Here is a 24,638-nt window from a genome sequence, read left to right on the forward strand (position 1 = left end):
TCCTTCAATTTGCTGCTATTCCTGTGAAACACCTAAAGGGTTAACAAATCTTTTGAATGTCATTTTGGATACTTTGGGGGGTGCAGTTTTTATAATGGGGTAATTTTTGGGGCATTTCTAATATGAAGGCCCTTCAAATTCACTTCAAACCTGAACTGGTCCCTGAAAAATTTCAATTTTGAAAATTTTGTGAAAAATTGGAAAATTGCTGCTATACTTTGAAGCCCTCTGATGTCTTCCAAAAGTAAAAACATGTCAACTTTATGATACCAACATAAAGTCGACATATTTTATATGTGAATCAATATATAATTTATTTGAAATATTAATGTTCCTTATAAGCAGAGAGCATCAAAGTAAAAAAAAATTGCTAAATTTTCTATTTTTTTTTTTCATCAAATTTTGGAATTTTTCACCAAGAAGTATCAACAAAATTTTACCACTAACATAAAGTAGAATATGTCACGAAAAAACAATCTCTGAATCAGAATGAAAGGTAAAAGCATTCCAGAGTTATTAATGCTTAAAGTGACAGTGGTCAGATGTGCAAAAAATGGCCGAGTCCTACACTGAAAATTGCTAGGATCCTTAAGGGGTTAAGAGTTTACAAAGTGAGCAAGTGGGTATCTCACAGAAGCCGATGCACAAGTTTTCTAGACCAATGTAGTTAAAGGGGTTCTCTTATTATGCAAAACCTATCACCCTATCCACAGGATAAGAGATAAGTGTCTGATTGTGAGGGGTCCAACTGCTGGCCCCCCACAATGGCCACAATGGAGCCCATCTATTACCTCTACACTTATCCTCTATTCTGTGAATAGGGGAAATGGTTTGCATATCTGGAGTACCCCTTTAAGTAATTTAAATCCCTGTATATGTTCAGTGTTACCCAGACCATCCATGAAGTCTCTCCAGGGGTTGTCCATGCATACCCTACTTCCCAGGTGACAGTGGGTGTGGAAAGAGGCACCTGCATGCTGGGCAGTATAGCTGCTGAGGCAAACGTATGATATCCTCGACCAATGTTGGATCAGGTAGGGGACAAGTGACAGAGAATACCTTCCTTGATAAATGCGCCTGTCTGATAGAATTGCATTGTTATTGCAGCAGTTGTAGAGAGAGGATGCAGATGTGCAGATAGTGCTCCCTCTAGTGGCATAATAGAGAGTGACCCAACAAAAATGCCCCTCCTCCAGAGGAGTGTGCAATAGCTAGGCTGAAATATTCTTTGTAAAATAAAACATTTTAGGAATTTGTTTCATTTTATATAAAAATAAACATTTCTGTTTCATCTGAATCACAAATCTTAGTGAAGCATTTAAAGTGTTTTTGTGACTTGAAGTACATGTGGAAAGTGGTTTTCAGAATGTTTGGATGATCCTTGACTGTAAAAGCTGCTGCCTGATATTCTTGGATGGTCAAGTAGGATCGAATACATGTCATATGAAGAAAAAATGCAAACCTTGACAAGCCCAGGGATTTTCTATTAGTTTTCATCCCAAACAGTACTATACACAATAAGGAGACTGTGAAAGTGTGTGAGACTGGTATTTATCAATTATGTTAAGGTTAAATGGGTTATCCAGGATTTTTTTTTTTTTTTAATATATCAACTGGCTCCAGAAAGTTAAACAGATTTGTAAATTACTTCTATTAAAACATCTTAATCCTTTCAGTACTTATGAGCTGCTGAAGTTGAGTTGTTCTTTTCTGTCTAAGTGCTCTCTGATGACATGATGACAACTCAACTTCAGCAGCTGATGGTTTTTTCCTGGAATACCCCTTTCAAGTCCCAACATGCCACTCTTCTACCCTCACAGGGGTAGTCTAGCTAAAAACTCAACAGGACAAACTCTGGTCCTCGGACAACCTTTAGCCCCATGAGTGATTCTGTATTGTATCCTTTCTGTTAGAATGATTAGTGTGTGGTGTTTTTATTTATTTATACATATAAATATAAATAAATATATATATATATATATATATATATATATATATATATATATATATATATATATATAATATAATATATCTTTTATTTTTAACCAAAATGTTGGTTTCATTACGTTACCATTTATACTCTCGTTTTTCTCAAGTTTGTTGTTCTTTGAGCAATGTGCTGAACACTGCCATTCTTGTGCTGTATTCAAAGCCTATGGAATCAGTGAAGTCAATGGAGTCTAAAAATACAGGAAGCAGGGCCCTGTGGTTCTCTCTCCATGCCCAGCAGCGCTGTACATGATCCTTCCCACTTGCCCCAATATTCTTCTCAGGGACTGGAGGCCAGAGCGGGGAGATTACAGAGAAGGATACATCGGGAACAGAACACACACACACACGTGTGTGTGTAAAATATATAAATTATAAATATATAACAAATATAAAATATATATATTCTTATATTAAATATCTATTTAATATATAGATTATATTTATAGATTTATTATATATTTTATTGATTTAGTATATATATTTGATTTTAATATTATATTTTATTTGATTTATTATATATTGATTTAATATTTATTGATTTTATATTATATATATTTTTATTTATTTATTTTATTCTATTAGATAAAAAAAATATATACATACACTTATATATATACACACACATATATATATATATATATATGTGTATATATCTCTCAAATTTTTTAAAGATAACAATAAAAGTGAATTCATTCAATATCCCTAAGGACTGGTGACGTCCAAAACAAGTCAAGCATTTTTTATTTATTTTTGCTGCAGTATTTATCAACCAGGGTGCCTCTAGCTGTTGCAAAACTACAATAGCTGGGGGCACACTGGTTTGGAAAACTGTATTACTGGAATCCTTTTGTGTTTTTTGTTTTGTAATACAGACGCTTAAAGAGAATTCATTTTACAACTATATCTGTTCTGGACTTAAACTTGTTTTTTTCTCTATTCAAGTGTTGAGAGCAGGGTTTTCCAACCTGGGTGCCTCCTGCTGTTGCAAAACTACAACTCCAAGCATGGGAAAACCTTGCTCTGTTGCATTGGAAGTGCAGATCCCTGTGTGTTCATGCACTGAACTATTACAGCAGGAGGGATTATACCTACTTGGTTTGCTTTCCGTATGTATATTTTCTCTTAATTGTGAAGCCCATTTAATTTTCCTGCCCCGTGTAGCCCGTCCTTGCCTACGCCCCAATTTTGTTTGCAGACTTGTATGCCGCATTAGATCCTATCAGCCTATATTTACAGTCACTACATAGTTGGAAGGTTTAGCAACACATCACGTTGCGTCGTGTCTCTTCCACGTGTCCCAGTTTACAAAGCCACGATCAATAACTTCCCCACCGTCACTAGATTACAGCAAACAAGAGGGGGCCCTCAACGTGCCTCGCAGCACAGCGGTAACATCAGGAGAAAACGGCGCACTCCCGTTGCCTTAATCAACCCCTGTTCCTGTTAAGTGGAAGCCCCCTCTGCTCATTGAATGGGGACCACCCAGCATGATGCTTTCCTAACCTTTTACACTTGTCCTATATGCATTTAAAAAAATGTTCTTTATTTTTTTTATTTGCCATTTCAAAAGATTTTTCACCACATGTAAGCGCAGATCTTCATTCTGTGGGTACAGAACGTGTCTGCAGCCTCTGGCATGTTTCTGCAAAATGGCGCGGTCTCATCCATTTCCTATAAACAGTGAAGGTTTTGCCTTTTTAGTCTTTGTATTCTCAAGCTCTTCTGAGGCTGAGCCACAAGTAATGGGCACAGACGGCCTGTGACTCCCTGAAAAGGATCAGAGCACTTATTTCATCTCCCATATTCAGGACTAATGAGGATTGTGCAGGCAAAGAGGCAAGGTGCATGCTATAAGGGGATGAGGCCAACCGGTCTGATCTATATGTAGACAAAGTCCTGGACCTCCAATTATCTGCCGCCTTGCCTATTACTCTACCTTCTCACTGTTATTTTGTCAACCCGAATCTAGCACAAAAAAAAAAAATTCTATACTTGTACAGAAGTGTTTTTCAAACAGTGTGCCTCCAGCTGTTGCAAAACTACAACTTCCAGCATGCCCGGACAGCCAATGATAGTTTTGCAACAGCTGGAGGCACACTGTTTAAAAAAACACTGCTGTATAGGATTATAGGGCATTCATGTAGACTGTTGTGGGCATGCCCTGTGACCCATGCAGGAAGGGGGAGCTGTGATAATCACCTGTTGAGTAAGGGATCCTGCGTTGTCACCTTTTCATTTTAATCCTGTAAGTATTATCACTGACCTTTAGAAGGCACTCATGGGGAGAATTATCAAAACCTGTGCTGGGGAAAAGTTGACCAATTGCCCATAGCAACCAATCAAATCGCTTCATTCATTCCTAACAAGACCTCTGAAAAAGATGCGATCTGATTGGTTCCTATGGGCCACTGGTCAACCTCTCCCCTCCACAGGTTTTGATAAATCTCCCCATCAGTCTCTGGCCTTTGTACCAATTTCTGTCTGGTATTGCAGCTAAAGCCTCATTTCTTGTGCTGCATAACTAATACATAGACCATTAACTAGGTGCTGTTTATGGAGGAAAAAGTAGACATTGAATCCTCTATAACCCCTTTTTAAATCATTAGGCTATGTTCACACAGCGGAATTCCACTGTCCAGAGCAGGAGAGGTTTGCTATGGGGATTTGCTCCTGCTCTGGACAGTTCCTGACATGGGCAGAGGTGTCAGCAGAGAGCACTGTGGAAGACAGAAAAGAACTACACAACTTCTTGTGGATCATAGAGCAGCTGATAAGTACTGGAAGGATTAAGATAAACCAAAGTCCAGTGTTTTATTCACACTTGAGCACCCATTAACACAGTCTAACGCGCAACAAAGGAAAAACACAACAACGTCCACCTGTATTTCCTTAGGTGTTTGTTGACACCTGTGTTCACGCCATGCAGGGTCAGCAAGTCTTTTCCAGGCCCCAGCCAGGCTGTCCCGCATCTTCCACTCTTGGAGCTATCACAGGGGGGGATTCCACACACAGCCCTCCCTGGCGCTGTGTGGTAGAACTCACCAGTCTCAATCCTATTCCATTTAAATCCCCCTCAGCTGGTGAGGCAGCCTAGCTTTAAGGCCGACAAAAAGCCCGGCCTGGATTGTTGGAATGACCCCCACCCTTACATTCCCGGTAAGAGCCGTCCCGGATCGGCCTTCCATCCATACTACGGGCACGGTATCAGGCTGCACTGCAGTACAGATACTGGAAAATGGCCAGGAACCTCTGTGACACACAGTCCATCAATGATCACATTGTTCACCTTATCACAAGAAGTAATTTCCAAACTTTAACTTTCTGGCACCAGTTTTACAATTTAAAAAGTTTTCCACTGGAGTACCCCTTTTAAATTTTGTGGAATTTCATTGAAGTCAATGAGGCTCTGAATTCCATCCAGAATCTGGGGCTCACTGCACTAGTTGGTTTCCATACTCTTTATAGAACCTGTCACTATCTAGCAATCAATGGGGAAAAACATTTTTTTTTATTAAAACTGGTGCCAGAAAGTTAAACAGATTTGTAAATTACTTCTAGTTAAAAAAATTTAGTCCTTCCAGTACTTCCAGCTGCTGTATGCTTCACAGGACATTTTTATTTTTGAATTTCTTTTGTCTGACCACAGTGCTTTTTGCTGACACCTCTGTTTGTGTCAGGAACTGTCCAGAGTAGGAGAAAATCCCCATTAAAAAAAACTCCTGCTCTGGACAGTTCCTGACACAGACAGAGGTCAGCAGAGAGCACTGTGGTCAGACAAAGGATATTCAAAAAGAAAATAACTTCCGGTGAAGCATGCTGCAGCTAAGTACTGAAAGGATTAAGGTTTTTTTAATAGAAGTAATTTACAAAACTGTTAACTTTCTGGCACCAGTTGATTTAAAAGAGAATGTTTTCCAGTGGAGTATGCCTTTAACATCAGACCCTGACTGATCCAAACCTTTGACGAGTGACTCGTAATTTTTTTTTTTGTGATAGTAAAGATATCAGAAGTAGTTCATGCCTTTCCCCATCACGGTCACCTTTTATTTGATTCCTGTCCTTTCTTAGAGGAGTTGGGTCTGCAGTGTGAAGGCCTGTCGTCACCAGAATGCAGAATATTCTTCTTTTATAGAGCAGTTTTGATGTCTACGAGCACAGTAATCCACACTCCAGATTTTGCAGAAGCTTCATAAAGAATGATGTTTTAGCCACTCTGACTGGATCAGCTCCTTAGGATTTCTGTGGGACGGCAATTTGTAAAAAAAAAAAAATGATAATAATAATTCCAAGAAAATTAGACTGTGGTGGGCCCTCCAGATGAGATGGCCGTAGAGTGTTGGGAAACGTAGCGGGGGGGGGGGGGGGGGGGGGGTTTGCATCTGTGGGGCCTGTTATTCATTTGACATTAGTACAAACTGTATGTAATGGATACATAGGGGCCTGTTTTGGATTATTTTGTAGGTTGCAGTGCAATTTCTTGGCTTGGGTTTTAAGAACTTTCTATTGGAAAAATCTACAGTACATGCTATTACAATGAGTTCCTGTATTTTATTCACCCAAGACGGCATCATTTCTGGTTCTTGTTGGAAATCCTGTTTGCCTGTGAGGTCTGTGAGTGGAGACCCCCACTGAGGTGTTCACTGTGTTCTCCCTTCTACACTGGAATGGAAGACCTACATCTGCAAGTGCCCTCCATGTTGGGGTCCTGATTAAATGTATTGTATTGTTTGCCTATCACTCTGTGCTTTGCAAATTTTGGAAGGTTTTGTTTTCACACTGTACAATCTACAGTAAAATCAACCTGTTTTCTGTATTCTGTGGGTCAATATAATTAAAATGATACCCATCTTTACATACTTTTCTATTATTGTACCACTTAAAAAAAATCGTAAACTTTTTAACCAAGTTAGTACAATTAAAATCCCTCTATTTTGATGACCTGTAACTTTTTCATTTTTCCATATATGCGGCGGTATGAGGGCTAATTTTTTTGCATAATGATCTGTACTTTTTATTGATACCACATTTGCATATATAAAACTTTTAATACATTTTTTAACAATCTTTTTTTTTTTTTTTTATAAAATGTTATAAAAAAAAAAAGCAGCAATTTATGACTTTTATTTATAGCATAGGGCATATATGCATATGACATAGCACTGATCAGTATTATCGGTGATCTTCTGCTCTGCTCGATCTCAGACCAGAGCAGAAGACCCCAGGAGACGGACAGAGGCAGGTGAGGGGACCTCCGTCCGCCATTATGGATGATCGGATCCCTGCGGCAGTGCTGCATTTTGTTCTGAATGCTGGGAGCAGGCTGCGGGGGTTGTGATGTCACGGCTACGCTCTTCAATGCAAGTCTATGGGAGGGGGCATGGCAGTGCCACACTCCTTTCCCATAGACTTGCATTGAAGGGGGCATGAGGAAGAGTGGCGTGATCAAAACCTGTGTAGAGGAAGAGCGGTGACTGCACCCTTCTTCCTCTCCAAAGGTTTTGATAAATCTCCCCCTTTGTTTTTGCTATTTTATCATGGAAGACAAACCTTAGCTGTAAGGCTGTGACCAAACGTTTTGAGAATGAAGCAAGTTTAGTTTTTTACAAAGATTTCTTCTTCAGTAACCATAGAAACATCTTCCTAAAAGATCCAAAAACACTAAAGTACACATAAGCTTTTTATAAATTTTTACAGTTTTATGGACAAATACATTGCTTAATATTTACAGTGCTGACCCTTATTTTTCAAGGCTTATGTAATTCACCCTGGCATGCTAGAGATGAGCTTTTGGGCCAAATCCAGATTGATGGTAACCCATTCGGTAACTGGTGAACAAATAAAAACACAAATTGTGATATACCTAAAGGGGTAATCCACCATAAGATGATTATAGTACTTACCCGCCAGACAGTAATATACATGCTTAGGAAGGAACTGTGATAGTCATTAAGCTCCAAGACAATGTTGTGAGATTACCATAAAGCTGTGGCTATCTTTTTTTTTTTTTCGAACTGGCTATTTCCAGTTGGAGTTTCCTCCCTCCAACTCAGTCACATGATTCTCTGTTTGTAAGTGTGAGGTCACTTTTCTCCCTCCCACACATCAGCCACACATTGAAACACTCCTGTGATACTTTCCATGCTATAGACAGGGATGTGGAAATCCTATCGCCCGACGCCCGGGACAAGTAGTTTTGGGCGCCGGGCAGGTGATTTTTTTTTTTTTTTTTTATATATATAGATTTAGCCCTCAAGCAGGGACAGACAGACTTCTCCCTTATTTTTCTTTAATGCCGGTGTGAGGTGCAGGAGCCGATGCAAGTCTGCACCTCACACCGGCGCTCAGAGTGTATGGAGGGGGCAGTGGCGGCCCTAGCTGATTTCAGCAGCCGGGGGCCGCTGCTCAGAGCCCCCCAGCCGTTGTGAGGGGATCTCAGGAGCGAGGGCAGAGCTCGAGGTCACACGTCTGCAGGAGATGATTAAGCCACGCCCCTCACCCCCCCCTCCCGGAGGATGGAGAGTGCAGCTCTGCATAATACAAGACAGGGGGAGAATGAGGAGTACACAGCTCCTCCCCTCCCCCGCTCTGTCTACACAGGACCTATTTTATCACGGAGGTTTCAAGTATTCACGGGGGAAAATACAGAGCGGGGAGAGGACGTGTGTGAGGAGACTGTACGGGCTGGGGATTTCACCTCACACCAGCTCAGGTGAGGAGGCAGAGCATGTAGGCGGCGGATGGGGGGTTGTATATGTATGTAATGTATGATTAGGGGGGTGTATGCGGCGGGTGTATGTTGTGTGCATATGTATGGTGTATGTGTCGTGTATATATGATGTGTATATGTGTGATGTGTGTATGTAATGTATGATGTAGGGGGGGGCAGCGGCGGGTGTATGTATATGTGCATATGTATGGTGTATATTTATGGTGTGAGTGTATGTGTATATATGGTGTGTATGTAATGTATGATGTAGGGGGGCAGCGGCGGGTGTATGTATGATGTATGTGTCATGTGTGTGTATATATATGATGTCTGTGTGATGTGTGTATGTAATGTATGATATAGGGGGCAGCGGCAGGTGTATGTATATGTGCATATGTATGGTGTATATTTATGGTGTGAGTGTATGTGTATATATGGTGTGTATGGTAGATGTGTGTATATAATGTATGATGTGGGGGAGTGGGTGTATGTATGATGCGTCTATGTATGATGTATGTATGTTGTATGTATGATATGTGTATGCATGTATGTTTTGTACAGTGGCTGACTGACAAGTGCTGCTGCCAGTTGTGCTTATTTTATTTTTTTTATGTTTTCTGGCCACTCGCACTAAATTGCACCCCCAGAATCCCACCCCCTTCATACTCACCCGCCGACCAAGAGCCCCGCGGATGCACAAAAACACACCCGAACCAAAACTACAACTCCCAGCATGTTGCACCATAACCTAAACTGTAGAACTATAAAGTGTAACATGCTGGGAGTTGTAGTTTTGGTTCGGGTCAGCTGCAGAGCCATAGGTTGCATCAGGGCATGCTGGGTGTTGTAGTTACTAACTGGAATTCCCAGTATTCCTTGCCACACTATGGCTCTGCAGCTGACACGAACCAAAACTACAACTCCCAGCATGTTACACAATAACCTTAACTGTACTACTATACAGTGCAACATGCTGTATCAGGGCATGCTGGGTGTTGTAGTTATCTAGTAACTAAATGCAACTTCCAGCATTTTCTGACACAAATTAGAGTAAATAAAATGCAGCACATAAACCGGAGAAGCAGAACACCCCCCCCCAGTAACACAGTGCTGTTCACTGTTATCCAATCAAAAGACTCCATATATAAGTCCCTATGAAGACTGAAAAATTGTGATTAAAAAAGTGTATATATGTGAGTAAGCCCCTTTCCTAATAAAAGTTCTGATAATAACAGATCATATCACACAAGATTACCCTCATCCCTGTATATGGAAAAATTGGAATTATAGGGGTCAGATGGGGGGGGGGAGTTGCCTGTGGTGTAAAACAAGCTAGCTACAGCTCTCCCGCCGCTAATATCCTGGCATGCTGCGATCACCGTGGCCGCTATTAAACCATTTGATCACCGCTGTCTAAGCTATCAGCAGTGTCTAAAGGGATCTTATATCCATCCCTGGTGGTCTAGTGGGGTGGATCGTACTATTTTGGTTGAAATTATTTTATCTACCAGGAAAAGTTGATTTTCTTGAGGGACAAGTAGATTGTGTTCCGCTTTAGTCCCTTGGACAAGTATTTTTTTTATTTTTATTTTTTTTAATTTTATTTCCACACCCCTGTATAGACCAGTGTTTTCTAACCAGGGTGCCTTAAAACTACAATTCCTTGCAGAATGATCTCCCTCCCATCCAACAGTCGATCCACCCATTGAAGCAAAGACAGGCTTCCTCTGAACACCTGACTAGTGATGTCATGTCTCGGGCTACACTGCAACCTGAGAAAACCTGAGACGACATTTTTTATGCTGTGAATATACAAAATAAAAGTTGGGTAAAAAAATCACAGAATTGCATGACTAGAATGAAACACAGGTACAGACACTATATAATGAACTACACTAACTTTACAGCCCCTGTTGCATAGTCAAATAAAAAAAAATCCAAAATACATTAATACACGAACACAATTTCTGTATTTTTTGTTTGTCAACCTGCAAGAATGGATTGCAATCATTCAAGGTCTGGTCCAAAAGCTAATCTCCAGCATGCCAAGGTAAAGCCTTAAAAAGGAAGGGTCAGCATTTTAAATATTGACAAGTACTTCATAAACCTGATGCATTTGTAAATACATTTTTGAAAAGCTTATAATTGTACTTGAGTTACCAAAGAAACCTCTGACCAAAAGATCTAAAAACAATGAAGCAGCAAACTTGGTAACCAAAAATTACATCAGTCCTATTATTGTGTGTCCAGAAGGCCTTTGATTCAGTGCACAGGTATATATCTAAATGCAGTAGCAACTCACTTGTATCTTCTTAAAGGGGTGCTCCACTGAAAAACATCTCTTTAAATCAACTGGTGCCGGAAATTTAAACAGATTTGTAAATTACTTCTATTTAAAAATCTTAAATCTTTCAGTACTTATCAGCTGCTGTATGCTCCATAGGAAGTTCTTTTCTTTTTTCTTTTTTTTTTTTCCAAATTCATGTTTTATTACAGTTTTGCAATAGAACAATAAAACATACAATGTGAAACATCAGAAATAACACTTCGCTTGACATTAATATACAAAGGTATATGCGGCAACAACAGAACAAAGTGTCAGAATCATGGCATCAATATCAATGAGGTTCCGTGTAAACAATGATAGCTAAGTATAGTAACCATAGCAATGCAAGGTACAGTGTAGGTAGTTCTGTCAGTAACAGTACAACAATAACGGAAAATAAATCACAAGATGTACAGGAAGGGCAAGATGAACAGGAGAATAATGTGAAAAAAGAAAGGAAGGGGAAAGGAACAGAGACAGAGAGTAAAGAAGAACAGAAAAGGACCACTAGAATACCTCGAGAACAGGATAAGCTCCAGACCTCTGCGAAACCCAGGTGAACTTCAGCGGCAGCCGTGTGGATAAAGGTGGGGGAGGAAGGGATCATTGGGCAGGTAGCTGAAAGGGATGTGATCTAGTGGATGGAGGGAGCTACTGTGAACCTATTTTACATTATGCATAGTAAGAAAATCCGGGGATGGTATGTGGTTGCTGTGAGTTCCTCCATTCTGTGGAGGTGGGCCACTTCCCGAAACCAGGACGATATATTGTGAGGAGTTACTGATTTCCACAGCCGTGGTATAACCGTTCTCGCAGCTAGTAGTAAAAAGGCGATCAGTTTTGAGGTGGTGTTGGGAATTGGGGGGGGGGGGGGGGAAGTATGGTCAGGAGAGCAACCTCCAGTGTAGGGTCGAGGTGTACATTAATTACATGGGCTATGATATCAACGACACTGGACCAAAAATGATTTAGGGAAGGGCACGTTAGCCATGTATGGAGCATGGTGCCTTTGTCCGAGGAACAACACCAACATACATCTGGCACGCCCTGATAGAAGGTAGCTAGGAGGGAGGGAACTCTATACCATCGTGTCAAAATGTTATAATTGGTTTCCTGTGCTTTACAGGACAAGGAAGATTTATGGCAGTTCCTGAGAGCAGTCTGCCAGTCATCATCGTTGATGGAGTGACCTAGGTCTCTTTGCCAACCTGCTTTGAAGGGGAGAGGTTGTGTTGACCGTGCGAGGTATAGGGTGGGAGGACACACACAGTCGTTCAAATCTGGTCAGAGGACGGTGGAAGTGGAGATCGTCTTTCATGGAATAGTAATGAGTCAGTTGTGCGTAGTGGAAAGATTGGATGAGGGAGGGGGCAGTACCTGAGAGGAAATTAGGAAGAGGTTTGATTGTGGACTGATCTAGGACATTAAAAAAGGTGATACCTTTGGCCTTGGCGATAAGACAGGAAATGGCGATTAGTGAGAGCCGGGGGAAAGGTCGGGTTTTCAAAAAGTGGGGTCAGGGGACCACCAGTAGTAAAGAGCGTGAGTCTAGAGAGACATAGTTTACGGGATTCGGGCGCCACAAGAACGCCATCAGGTCACAACAGAGTGTCAAGCCTTCCAGTTCTACCCATTGCTTAGCAGTACGGTGATGGCAACAGTCTAGGACTGTGATCAACACAGTCGCCAGGTAGTATAGTTGGTAGTCTGGGAGGGCGAGGCCTCCATCTCGTTTACTCCTGATAAGGACATGTTTGGTCAGTTTGGAGGGCTTTCGAGCCCATACAAAGTTAGATTGGAGTGAAGAAAGTTCCCTGAAGAAGGTTTGGGGTAGATGGATCGGTATACATTAAAATAGGTAAAGGAGCCTCGGGAGAGCGTTCATCTTCATGATGTTCACTCTGCCTAGCCATGAAAAATCTTTCTTTTCCCATCTAAACAGATCCCTCCTCAGGGAATGAAGGAGGGGGGGGGGGGATTTGAGTTTGTAGGTGTCTGACAGTTTGGCCGGTACCTGTATCCCCAAATATTTAAAGGAAGAGGGTTCCATTGAAATGGATATGTGTTTTGGAGGTGGTGCACCAAGGATGCAGCTAAGTACTGGAAGGATTAAGATTTTTTAACTACCCCCATTTGTGAGGGTCAGGGCTTTTGTTTAAAGTCCCATGCAAATCAATGGGAAATGTATGTTCCCACATAACTTTCAAATGGCTGGAGATATTTCAATACTTGGTACACATATTACAGGTCGGGATGGGAGGTTGGGATATGAAGTCAAAAGCTTCCCCCTTTTTGTTTATTTTCCTCCCCAACAAGGATTAGGAAGGAAAAATCGGGCAACGCTGGGTACTCAGCGTGTGTGTGTGTGTGTGTGTGTGTGTGTGTGTATGTATGCATGTATGTGTGTGTATGTATATGTGTGTGTGTGTGTGTGTGTGTGTATGTATATATGTGTGTATATATATATAATATAATCAATGTGTGTGTATGTTCCAGCATCACGTCCAAATGGCTAGAGATATTAACATGAAACTTGGCACATGTTACTTATGTCAACAACAAACATAGGATAGGTGATTTAACCCTTACTCACCCCTATTTGCCAGGGTTGGGTTTTTTATTTAAAGTCCCATACAAGTCTATGGAAAATATATGTTACTGCATAACTTCCAAACGCCTGGAGATATTTCGATAATATTCGGTCACATGTTACTTATATGTCCACTTGTTTAAAGTCCCATGCACATCAATGGGAAATGTATGTTCCCACATAACTTCCGTACGGCTGTAGATATTTCAATAACTGGTACACATATTATGGGTCGGGATAGGAGGTCGGGGTATGAGGACGGGGTATGAGGTCGGGATATGACAACAATATATGAGGACGGGATATGAAGTCAAAAGCTTCCTCCTTTGTTGATTTTCCTCCCCAACAAGGATGAGGAAGGAAAAACCGGGCAACGCTGGGTACTCAGCTAATATATAATACATAATGTATGTGTGTATGTTCCAGCATCACGTCTAAATGGCTAAAGATGTGAACATGAAACTTGGCACACGTTACTTATATGTCAACAACAAATATAGGATAGGTAATTTAACCCTTACTCACCCCCATTTACCAGGGTTGGGGTTTTTGTTTAAAGTCCCATACAAGTCTATGGGAAATATGTTACTGCATAACTTTCAAACGGCTGGAGATATTTCGATAATACTTGGCCACATGTTACTTATATTTTCACTTAAAATGTAGGATAGTTAATTTAACCCTTAATTACCCCATTTGTGAGGGTCAGGGTTTTTGTTTAACCCCTTAATGACGCAGGACGTAAATGTACGTCCTGGTGAGGTGGTACTGAACGTACCAGGACGTACATTTACCTTAAGGGGTTAAAGTCCCATGAAAATCTATAGGAAATGTATGTTCCCGCATAACTTATGTACAGCTGAAGATATTTCAATAATACCTGGTACACTTATTACTTATATGTCAAATAAGAATATATGATAGTTAAATTAACCCTTACCTACACCCTTATATAAGGTGGGTTTTTGTTTCAAGTCCCATGCGTGTATATGGGACTTCCAGTACCTTACTCCACAAGCTCCGCTCTGCATCTCCCGGTGAATGTGTCAGTCCGGCTTGCAAGCCACACCTGATCTCACAAAGACACGCCCACTGTTTAAGCCCCACACCTTTTCTTATCTACCCTTTTTGTGCATCAGTCTGGCTTGCAAATCACACCCAAAAATGAAAGAAACTGAATCTGATTGGTCACTATGGGCAACTGGGCAACTTTCCCTCTGGACAGGTTATGATAAATCTCCCCTATTGTGCCTGTCTCGCAACAGAGCTGGTGACATCAGAAGTGTCGTATATCTGTATTTAAAGACAGTGTATGTGAGCCAGGTTATGATTGGTATTGGGTTGGAAACTTTTTAACTCAGTCAGGCATGGGAAACCAGTTTGCTCAGATCGCAGGGGGCCTTAGTGCTATCCTTCGGAGCGGGGATAAGCTATATTGCGCTACAGATGTCCTTTAAAGCGTACCCGTCAGATCCAACAAAAAACATTTTCTTTTAAAATATCACTCTTTGCCTAATCCTGGCCATGTACATGGAATTTTTAGGGGTCTAGCACCTTTTATTTTTTTATTACACTTTTAATTTAGCTCACTAGTCTGAATTCCTCTCAAAGGGAGGGGGTGTGGCCTCACTGTGCAGGTCTCCGCCCCCTCCCTCAGTATGCTGTCTGCTCACATCTCCCCTAGCATTGGCAAAACTACAACTCCCAGCTTGTCCTCACTGACAGTAGCGGGAAACAAGCTGACAGTGGGAGGATTTTTCCTCCAGCTGAGAGCCCTGCACCCACAGCTGTCAATCAAGGAAGTGTGTCCATGACATAGGTGATGACTCGTGGACACAGCAGGACTAGTATGTGTCCAAGCAGGCAGGGGGGGGCAATTGTTTGACTGGCTTTTTCAGTATGAAATACTGAACATTTTCTAATGAAAGCAATTGCAAAACCTATGAAAAATTTTGTATCTGACAGTGCCCATTTAAATACTCTCCTTCTTGGCTCTCCCCTTAGTCACGGCAGTCTTTTTCTTGCAGCCAATAGAGGCCAGAAGCATGCCTACCTTCAGGATGTGCACAGTGACATCACTCTGTGTGCGTCCCAGTGGAAGAAACTCCACGTTACGTTTTTTTTTAACATGGGAGGCAATGGGAACCGTACAGAACCGTATTTGCATACAGTTCCATACGGTTTTCACCATACGGTTTTTGACTTTGCACATTTTTTTTCTTGGAATTTCAATCAAACAAGTAAAACTTTATTCATAATGGAGTGAAGTTAAAAACTTAAAGTTTTTTTTCTTAACGGATGCAACTGGACATCATTTTTTAAAACAACTTTTGATACAGTTTAGTCAGGTTTTGAGGAATACATTTTTCATCAAAAACCTGATACGGGAAATGTATTGAAAAAATGTGGTGTGAACCCAGCCTAACCCAGCATGGCCACTACAGTGTACTGAGAGGTGTGCTTCTGGTTCTGGCCTCTGTGGCCCAAGCAGCTGATTCCAGATGTCAGACCCCACTGATCAGATGTTTATGGGCCTGTGCCATTAATGAAAAAGTCCTTTTTATAAAACTTTTTTAAATGTTAAAATCTTAAATAGGGCACAATCTGAGGTAGGTTAGGGAGAAGATCAGAAGTAGTATCAGAAAATATTATTTAACTGACAGAGTAGTAGATACTTGGAACAAACTTCCAGCAGAGGTGGTTGATAAATCCACAGAAAGTTAATGTAAATAAACCTACATGTGTTCCAAGATACATATAAAGGAAATATGAACAGATGGCATGGACCAAGTGTTAGGATGCATTCACACCACGTTTATGCAATACAGTTCCCGTATCAGGTTTTTGATAAAAAACTGATTCCTCAAAACCGGACTAAATTGTATCAAAATGTGTGTACAAATTTCAAGTTAAAATACAGTTAAAAACCGAATACGGTTTGAAAAATGTCCGGTTGCATCCGTTTTTTTTTAAGGAAAAAAACTGATAAGTTTTTAACGTTTCATTCCATTTTGAATAAGGTTTCACTTGTTTGAAATTCCAAGAAAAAAAAACGTGCAAAGTCAAAAACCAGATGGAACCATACGCACATAGGGTTCTGTACGGTTCCCATTGACTCCTATGGTTAGGCTGGGTTCACACCACGTTTTTGCAATACAGTTCCCTTATCAGGTTTTTGATGGAAAACGGATTTCTCAAAACCTGACTAAACTGTATCAAAACGTGTGTACAAATTTCAACCCGTATACAGTTAAAAGCTGTATACGGTTTGAAAAATTATGTCCGGTTGCATACGTTTTGTAAGGAAAAAACGTATTCGTTATTAACTTTTCATAAAGAATAAAGTTTCACTTGTTTGATGGAAATTCCAAGAAAAAAAACTGTGCAAAGTCAAAAACCGCATGGTGAAAACCGGATGGAACCGTACGCACATACGGTTCTGTACAGTTCCCATTGACTCCCATGTTAAAAAATAAAATAAACGTATACAGTTTAATACAGTTTTTCACCCGGACCAAAAAACGTGTTAGACTTCGGTTTTGGGTATGGGGGAAAAAAACTGACAAAACCGTACAGGATGCAAAACGGACACAACCTGATGCATCATTTGGCATACGGTTTTCAATACGGTTCCGTATGGTTTTCACATTGAATATGTATAAGGGAACTGTATTGCAAAAATGTGGTGTGAATGCAGCCTAATACGGTTTTTCACCCGGACCAAAAAACATGGTAGACTACGGTTTTGGGTACGGGGAAAAAAAAACTGACAAAACCGTATAAGATGCAAAACAGATGCAACCTGATGATGGGTTTGACTTACGGTTTTCAATGTATACGGTTCCGTACGGTTTTTAACTTGAATCCGTATATGGGAACTGTATAGCAAAAAACGTGTTGTGCATGCACGCTAAAGCAGATATCCCCTACCCCAGTGTTTTTTAAATAGTGTGTCTCCAGCTGTTGCAAAACTACAACTCCCAGCATGCCCGGACAGCCTTCGGCTGTCCGGGCATGCTGGGAGTTATAGTTTAGCAACAGCTGGAGACATACTGTTTGAAAAAAAAAAAAAAAACACTGCCCTATCCTTTATATAGCAGTATAGCAGTCTCCCAACGACGCAGAAATGTTAGGCGTTCTGCAGTGTAGTAGGCAATGTGCTTTCTTGTTGCTATACTGGTATTGTGAATTAAACAGTTTTGACCAGTTGGGAAGCTGATCGCCTCCAGGAAAGGCTGCTGTAATGCTGGAATAGTTGGGCTTGTGGCTGGGTATTGTTGTCTAGGGTTGAGCACTTGAGCTGCACCTGCGGTTCACATCAGGTCATACTTTTTGTTTGCCTGGAATACAGCGAGTTATTATAAGCAAGAAAAGCTTATGTTAATGGACATGTTAATTAATACTGGCTTATTCACAAGCTTAAAGGGGTACTCTGGTGGAAAACTTTAATTTTTTTTTTTTTTTTTTATTAACTGGTGCCAGAAAGTAAAACAGATTTGTAATTAAGTACTATAAAAAAATCTTAATCCTTTTTGTACTTTTTAGCAGCTGCATGCTACAGAGGAAATTCTTTTACTTTTTGAATTTCTTTTTTGTGTTGTCCACAGTGCTCTCTGCTGACATCTCTGTCTGTGTCAGGAACTGTCCAGAGCAGTATAGGTTTGCTATGGGGGTTTTCTCTTGCTCTGGACAGTTCCATATTCGGGCATCAGGTGTCAGCAGAGAGCACTGTGGACAACACAAAGAAGAAAGTCAAGAAATAAATTTTCCTCTGTAGCATACAGCTGCTAAAAAGTACTGAAAGGATTAAGATTTTTTAATAGAAGTAATTTACAAATCTCTTTTTAACTTTAGTTTATTTAAAAAAAAAAAAAAAAAGAAAAGTTTTCCACCGGAGTACCCCTTTTAAAGTTAGCTAGTTTTCCTATAACTGTTCATGAAAACCTTTTCTTTTATTTATTCCATGTAAGTTTGTGTTAGGAAATAAGTTTTTCTTTTCCTTCCACAGCACTTGTGAGGAAAAAAATCCCTGAGTTAGTGGAGTGGTAGTATGCATGCTCTTCCATGGCCTCTTTTATTTTCTATGGGGCTTCTGAATATAGCCAAGAGCTGAGCTCTGCCATGTTTGGAAATCCCATTGACAGTTAAAGGGGTAGTCCAGTGGTGAAAAACTTATCCCCTATCCTAAGGATAGGGGATAAGTTTGAGATCGCGGGGGGTCCGACCACTGGGGCCCCCTGCGATCTCTCTGTACGGGGCCCCGGCTCTCCGCCGAGATAGCGGGTGTCGACCCCCGCACGAAGCGGCTGCCAACACGCCCCCTCAATACATCTCTATGGCAGAGCCGGAGATTGCCGAAGGCAGCGCTTCGGCTCTGCCATAGAGTTGTATATTGAGGGGGCGTGTCGGCCGCCGCCTCGTGCGGAGGTCGACACGCCCCCTTCCCGCGGGCTGTCGGGGCTCTGTACAGAAGATCGCAGGGGGCCCCAGCGGTCGGACCCCCTGCGATCTGCAACTTATCCCCTATCCTTAGGATAGGGGATAAGTTGCTCACCACTGAGTCACCACTGGACTACTCCTTTAATGAAGTGGTGGATGAGCAAGCACATTTGCTTCATTCACTAAGGGACAATTGACCTCTGTTCTCATGATCACTGGGGGTCTCTGCAGTCGGACCCTCACTGATCACTATGCTGTAGCTAGGGGGATAACATTTAAAGGGATACTCTAGTGGGGAAAAGTTTTTCCAATCACCTGGTGCCCAAAAGTTACGCAGATTTGTAAATTAAAGGGATACTCTGGTGGAAATTTCTTTTTTAATTATTTTTTTTAAAATCAACTGGTGCCAGAGAGTTAAACAGATTTGTAAATTACCTCTATTAAAAAAAATCTTTCCAGTACTTATTAGCTGCTGAATACTACAGTGGAAATTATTTTCTTTTTGGAACACAGAGCTCTCTGCTGACATCTCTGTCCATTTTAAGAACTGTCCAGAGTAGAAGAAAATCCCCATAGCAAACATATGCTGATCTGGACAGTTCTTAAAATGGACAGAAATGTCAGCAGAGAGCACTGTGTTCCAAAAAGAAAATAATTTCCTCTGTAGTATTCAGCAGCTAAAAAGTACTGGAAGGATTGGGATTTTTTAATAGATGTAATTTACAAATCTGTTTTAACTGTCTGGCACCAGTTGATTAAAAAAAAAAAATAATGTTTTCTACTGGAGTACCCCTTGAAGTTAATGTAATAATCATAATTCTTCCAGTAATTATCAGCTGCTGTATACTCCAGAGGAAGTGGTCTAGTTGTTTCCAGTCTTCTTTCAAAACACAAGTCTCTTGACTAGGGATCGACCGATATAGATTTCTTAGGGCAGATATCGATAATATGTGAACTTTGAGGCCGATAACTTATACCGATATTCCGGTATAAGTTCCCAGCGCGGACCCTGGGAACAGGTAATTATAAAACCGGGGATGTGGGAGGCAATGGGGCAGCGGCGTTCTCAGGTCGGCGGGGGGGGGGGGGGGGGGGGCGGGGATGGGGTTGTGGCGGCGCTGCATTATCTGCATATCAGCAAGGTAATTGCCGATACGTTAATGTCAAAAATCGTCAATATCGGCCGATAGTATTGGCAAAACCGATAATCTGTCGATCCCTATTCTTGACAAAGCTTTCCTTTTATATATGTAAGGAATGAATGGCACAAATCCACAGGCATGAGGTATATCGCTATCCTCAATAAAACCACTTATATAGAGGGTACCTGGACAGCTAGATGTATTGCGACATCATTCAGTGAAGTTACTCACGGACTCGGATGCATTCTCCAATTCTTTGACTTCATACAAAAGATGTCTGATGTCAATCAGGTCCGATAGATAACAACCTGTGCTCCATCCTGCCGCGCTACGTTTCAGAGCAAACCCCCTTAGTCATGTTCCTAGTCTGCTGACACCTCTATATGCATGACTAATGGGGTTTGCCAGGAAACCCCTCCTGGGTATCTCTTTAATCTTAGGGTTACCCCTTTTTAAGCTGGATATTGATGTGCTTTTTAGGTCAATTAAATGTGCATGTTTTTGTTGAGTGGAATAAGCAGTTGCTTTATTAAATCTCCCTAATTCCCTCATCTACATAACTGATCGGCAGGGGATCCGTTCTTCACTTCTACCCTTGTCTGTCAATGACACTTTCACCTGTCCTCTACTTTTTATTACTAGGTAATGGTGTCATATTCTGGATCATATGAATTTTTTAAAGTTATTTATTTAATTTTTTGTAATATTGGTAACTTCATACAACATTTAATGTGACTGCTGCTGGCGTTCTAATAAGAAAACAGGTCATTCTTGGTTAGTCTAAAAGTCTATAAACTGATAGTAATACCGGATTGTTCTTCTCTTACACAGAAACCTGCTAATATATTAGTCATGGGTGAAGGTCCGGAGCGAGGGCGAGTAAAGATAGGTATGAAAAACCTCACATTCTTGTTTCTCTATGTACACGTTCTGTGAAGCCAATCTTTCCCTATGTCCCCTGGCATATCCAGTTATCAGATTACATAGCTGTTACACACTGATAGGAAAACCGCTGGCCTCTGCTATTAATAACTGGATTACCAACATGCCTGAATGTCATGATACAGAATGGATAAAGGGTACGGCCTGGAGTTTTATTGCAGTTTCTCATGGTCATTACAGGCTGGTTGCCTCGGTTACATGCCTTGTATATTTCTCTGGTTGTAAAGGTTATTTGTGCTCGCCTGTGATGTACAACTGTGCTGAAATATTAGTGCAGGATTATCTTTACTCCTTATAGCCATGTTCACACATCCTGTGCAGAATTCTGCAGCAGCTTCCCATTGAATTCAGGGGGATTCTGCTGCGCTGTGCACAAATTCCTTTTTCCATGTCCACAGAAAGAAGGAACCTGTTCGTTCTTTCTGCAGTCTCTGCACAGAATGCATTGCAGTCTGAGAGAGCGCATTCCCGGATTTTCCATGTGGACATTCTGGACGTGTGAACATAGCCTTAAAGGGAAACCTTCAGCCCTACAGTCTGATTCACTGAGATGAGCCCCCAATAAGGACCTGCCAGCACAGCCAATCACAGGCTAAGATGGGGCACTGCTGCGGTTAATGACTGACTGACTGAGTTGGTCCTGCTCCGAGTGCTCCTCTCAGAAGCAGGACAGAGGCAACCTTCTTGGAAGACAAAATTCTGGAATACCCCTTTTAAGCGGTTGCTAGTGTACCAAGGGCAGTCCCTGCTCCCCTGATAAGGAGAGTAATAGTAGTATATAGTATACTGCATATAACACACATACACACACACACACACATATACATACATACACACACACACGCATGCACACACACACACATATACATACATATACACACACACGCATGCACACACACACACACACACACACATATATATACATACACACACACACACACACACACACACACACACACACACACATATATATATAATTTCAGCATTAAAAGATTACCTGCCCATAATGTGCCTTGGCCCTGAGCACAGCGCATTGGTGTGTAGTAGGCGGCTTCCAGCAGGTGCAAGGGCAAGAAAAGGGTTCATTTATTCAGGTTGTGCTGACCATACACCTCAAAACATAATGGCCGACATTTATCATTGTCTTTAGACTTTTTTTTTTTTTTCCCCTAGAAAAGGCGCAAAAAAATCCGCAAGCAGGCCTTTTTTTTTTGCACCTTTTTGGTTTGATTTTGAGTTGCAATCCACTGATTTTGGCAATACACATAATATAGAAGGTTTTTATGAACTGCGCCTTTTTGTGAAAAGGCTCAAAAAAGATGTAAAGCCACTAAAAAAAAAGTCTCTAAAACTACACCAGCCCAGACTTCGCTTATCTTTCATTGACATTAATGTGGCTTTTATTCCATGAGGTTTCCAGGCAGTTTTTCCGCTTAGACTGTCTGACTGAATCTGCCCCAGATTACTTGTCATGGTTTTTGAATTGAGACGTAGAAGAAAATTCTGCAGTATGGGCATATATATATGGGTATATATATATATTTTTTTTTAAATGAACTGGTGCCAGAAGGTTAAACAGATTTGTAAATGTCTATGAAAAAATCTTTATGCTTCCAGTACTTATTAGCAGCTGTATGCTACAAAGGAAATTCTTTGCCTTTTTGAATTTCTTTTTTTTGTCTTGTCCACAGTGCTCTCTGCTGACACCTGATGCCCTAGCATAGGTTGGCTAATGGGGATTTTCTCCTGCTCTGGACAGTTCCTGATAAGGGCATCAGGTGTCAGCAGAGAGCAATGTGGACAAGACAAAAACTAAATTTAAAAATTATAGAATTTCCTCTGTAGCATACAGCTGCTAAAAAGTACTGGAAGGATAAAGATTTAGAAGTAATTTACAAATCTGTTTAACTTTATGGCGCCAGTTGATTTGAAATTAAAAAAAATAATGCTTTCGACCGGAGTTCCCCTTTTTAAGGAAGCACTGTACGTGTAGAGCAGTGGTCTCAAACTGTGGCCCTCCAGATGTTGCAGAACTTCAACTCCCAGCATGCCCGGACAGCCAACGGCTGTCCGGGCATGCTGGGAGTTGAAGTTTTGCAACATCTGGAGGTTCACTGTTTGAGACCCCTGGTGTAGCCTATATTGCGAACAACTCGGGGCCAAACCAGTCTCCATCAGGTCCACCTGTTGACGGGACCAGTTTGGGTCCAAAACACTTGGTCAGCGTAAGAGGCTACTCCATACTCATGGCGGCACTTCTTTAGGGTATGTTCACATGTACATTATATGCTGCAGGTTTTTAGTTTGTTTAAAGTGATAGGAATGGTTAATAATAGTGATGAGCAGCAGGGGCCATATTCCATTTCGCGACTATTGACTATTATTCGTATATTCGCTATATTTGCTTTTTTTTTTTCCATGCGAAAATTTGCACTAAAAATTTGCATAAAAAATGTGCACGTGAAGAAAAACAAATATTCGTCATTACGAATATATAGCACTATATTCCAAATTTTTGCAAAATCGTGACGTGTCTATTCACGAAAAAAATTCGTGCTCAACAGTGTTTAATAACCGCTTGAAATCTGCAGCATGTACAGTCCTTGTGAACATGCCCATAAACAGCATTTAGTTTGATTTGATGGCACATGACTGATAAAGTATATGAAATGCTGATGAATGTGAACCTACCTACTTCTCAACTCATGGAAGCTTTTATTTTTCTTTTTCCTCTTGCAGCGGACATGGGATTCGCCCGATTATTTAATTCACCTTTAAAGCCTTTAGCTGATTTAGATCCTGTAGTTGTTACATTTTGGTATCGAGCTCCAGAGCTGCTTCTAGGGGCCAGACATTATACCAAAGCTATTGGTAAGTAAATCTATGTTTAGGGGTTCACCACACGCATATATGCCATCTATTGTATCACTTAGTGTCTTATTTAGCATCGTATTTCATATTTTACTATTTCAGTTTTTTCAGCTACAAATTTACAATTAAAATTTACAAATTTTCTTTATTTTAGGCCCCTTTTACTCTACAGGTATCATCCTAGTGCTGGGCGGTATACTGGTTCTTACCGAATTTTTGTCCTGCACGATATGAATTTTTCCCATACCGCAATACCGGTTAAGCCCCTCCCCCTCAGGAATGAATGAATTATCAACCCAGCGCTGCGCTGTCCCCATCTAGGAACTAATCACATGTCACCCGCAAGCGCTGCCTTCCTAGTCTTCCTGTTTGTTGCGGGCCGCGGCGCTGGAACTCTGAACTGTACACTGTATCCCTATGTCCGAGATGGGTTGAGCGCACTGTCATGTAAGAAGCCGGCTTCTTACATGACAGTGCGCTCAACCTTTCACCGGTCGAGGCAGAACATCGCTGCGGCCTCTGATAGGCTGACGGCTCTACGACGTTCCCGTCCCCAGGAAGCAGGTGAGGCCGGTACCGGACCAACGGGAGGTGAGTTAAAGTTTATTTAATTCATCTTTTACAGCCCGG

General features: G+C 41.1%; 1 protein-coding gene across 2 annotated transcripts in view; it reads left to right on the plus strand.

Moving 5' to 3' along the window:
* CDK8 (cyclin dependent kinase 8) overlaps positions 1-24,638 on the plus strand; it is a 91,172-nt gene that overhangs the window by 37,769 nt on the left and 28,765 nt on the right. For both annotated transcript variants that reach the window (XM_056561794.1, XM_056561795.1), the window contains 2 exons: positions 21,027-21,084; positions 23,877-24,008. In XM_056561794.1, the coding sequence (XP_056417769.1) occupies positions 21,027-21,084; positions 23,877-24,008 (190 nt within the window). The remainder of the gene's footprint in view (positions 1-21,026; positions 21,085-23,876; positions 24,009-24,638) is intronic.

Source organism: Hyla sarda, chromosome 2 (genome assembly GCF_029499605.1).
Source record: "Hyla sarda isolate aHylSar1 chromosome 2, aHylSar1.hap1, whole genome shotgun sequence".
Lineage (NCBI taxonomy): Eukaryota > Metazoa > Chordata > Amphibia > Anura > Hylidae > Hyla > Hyla sarda.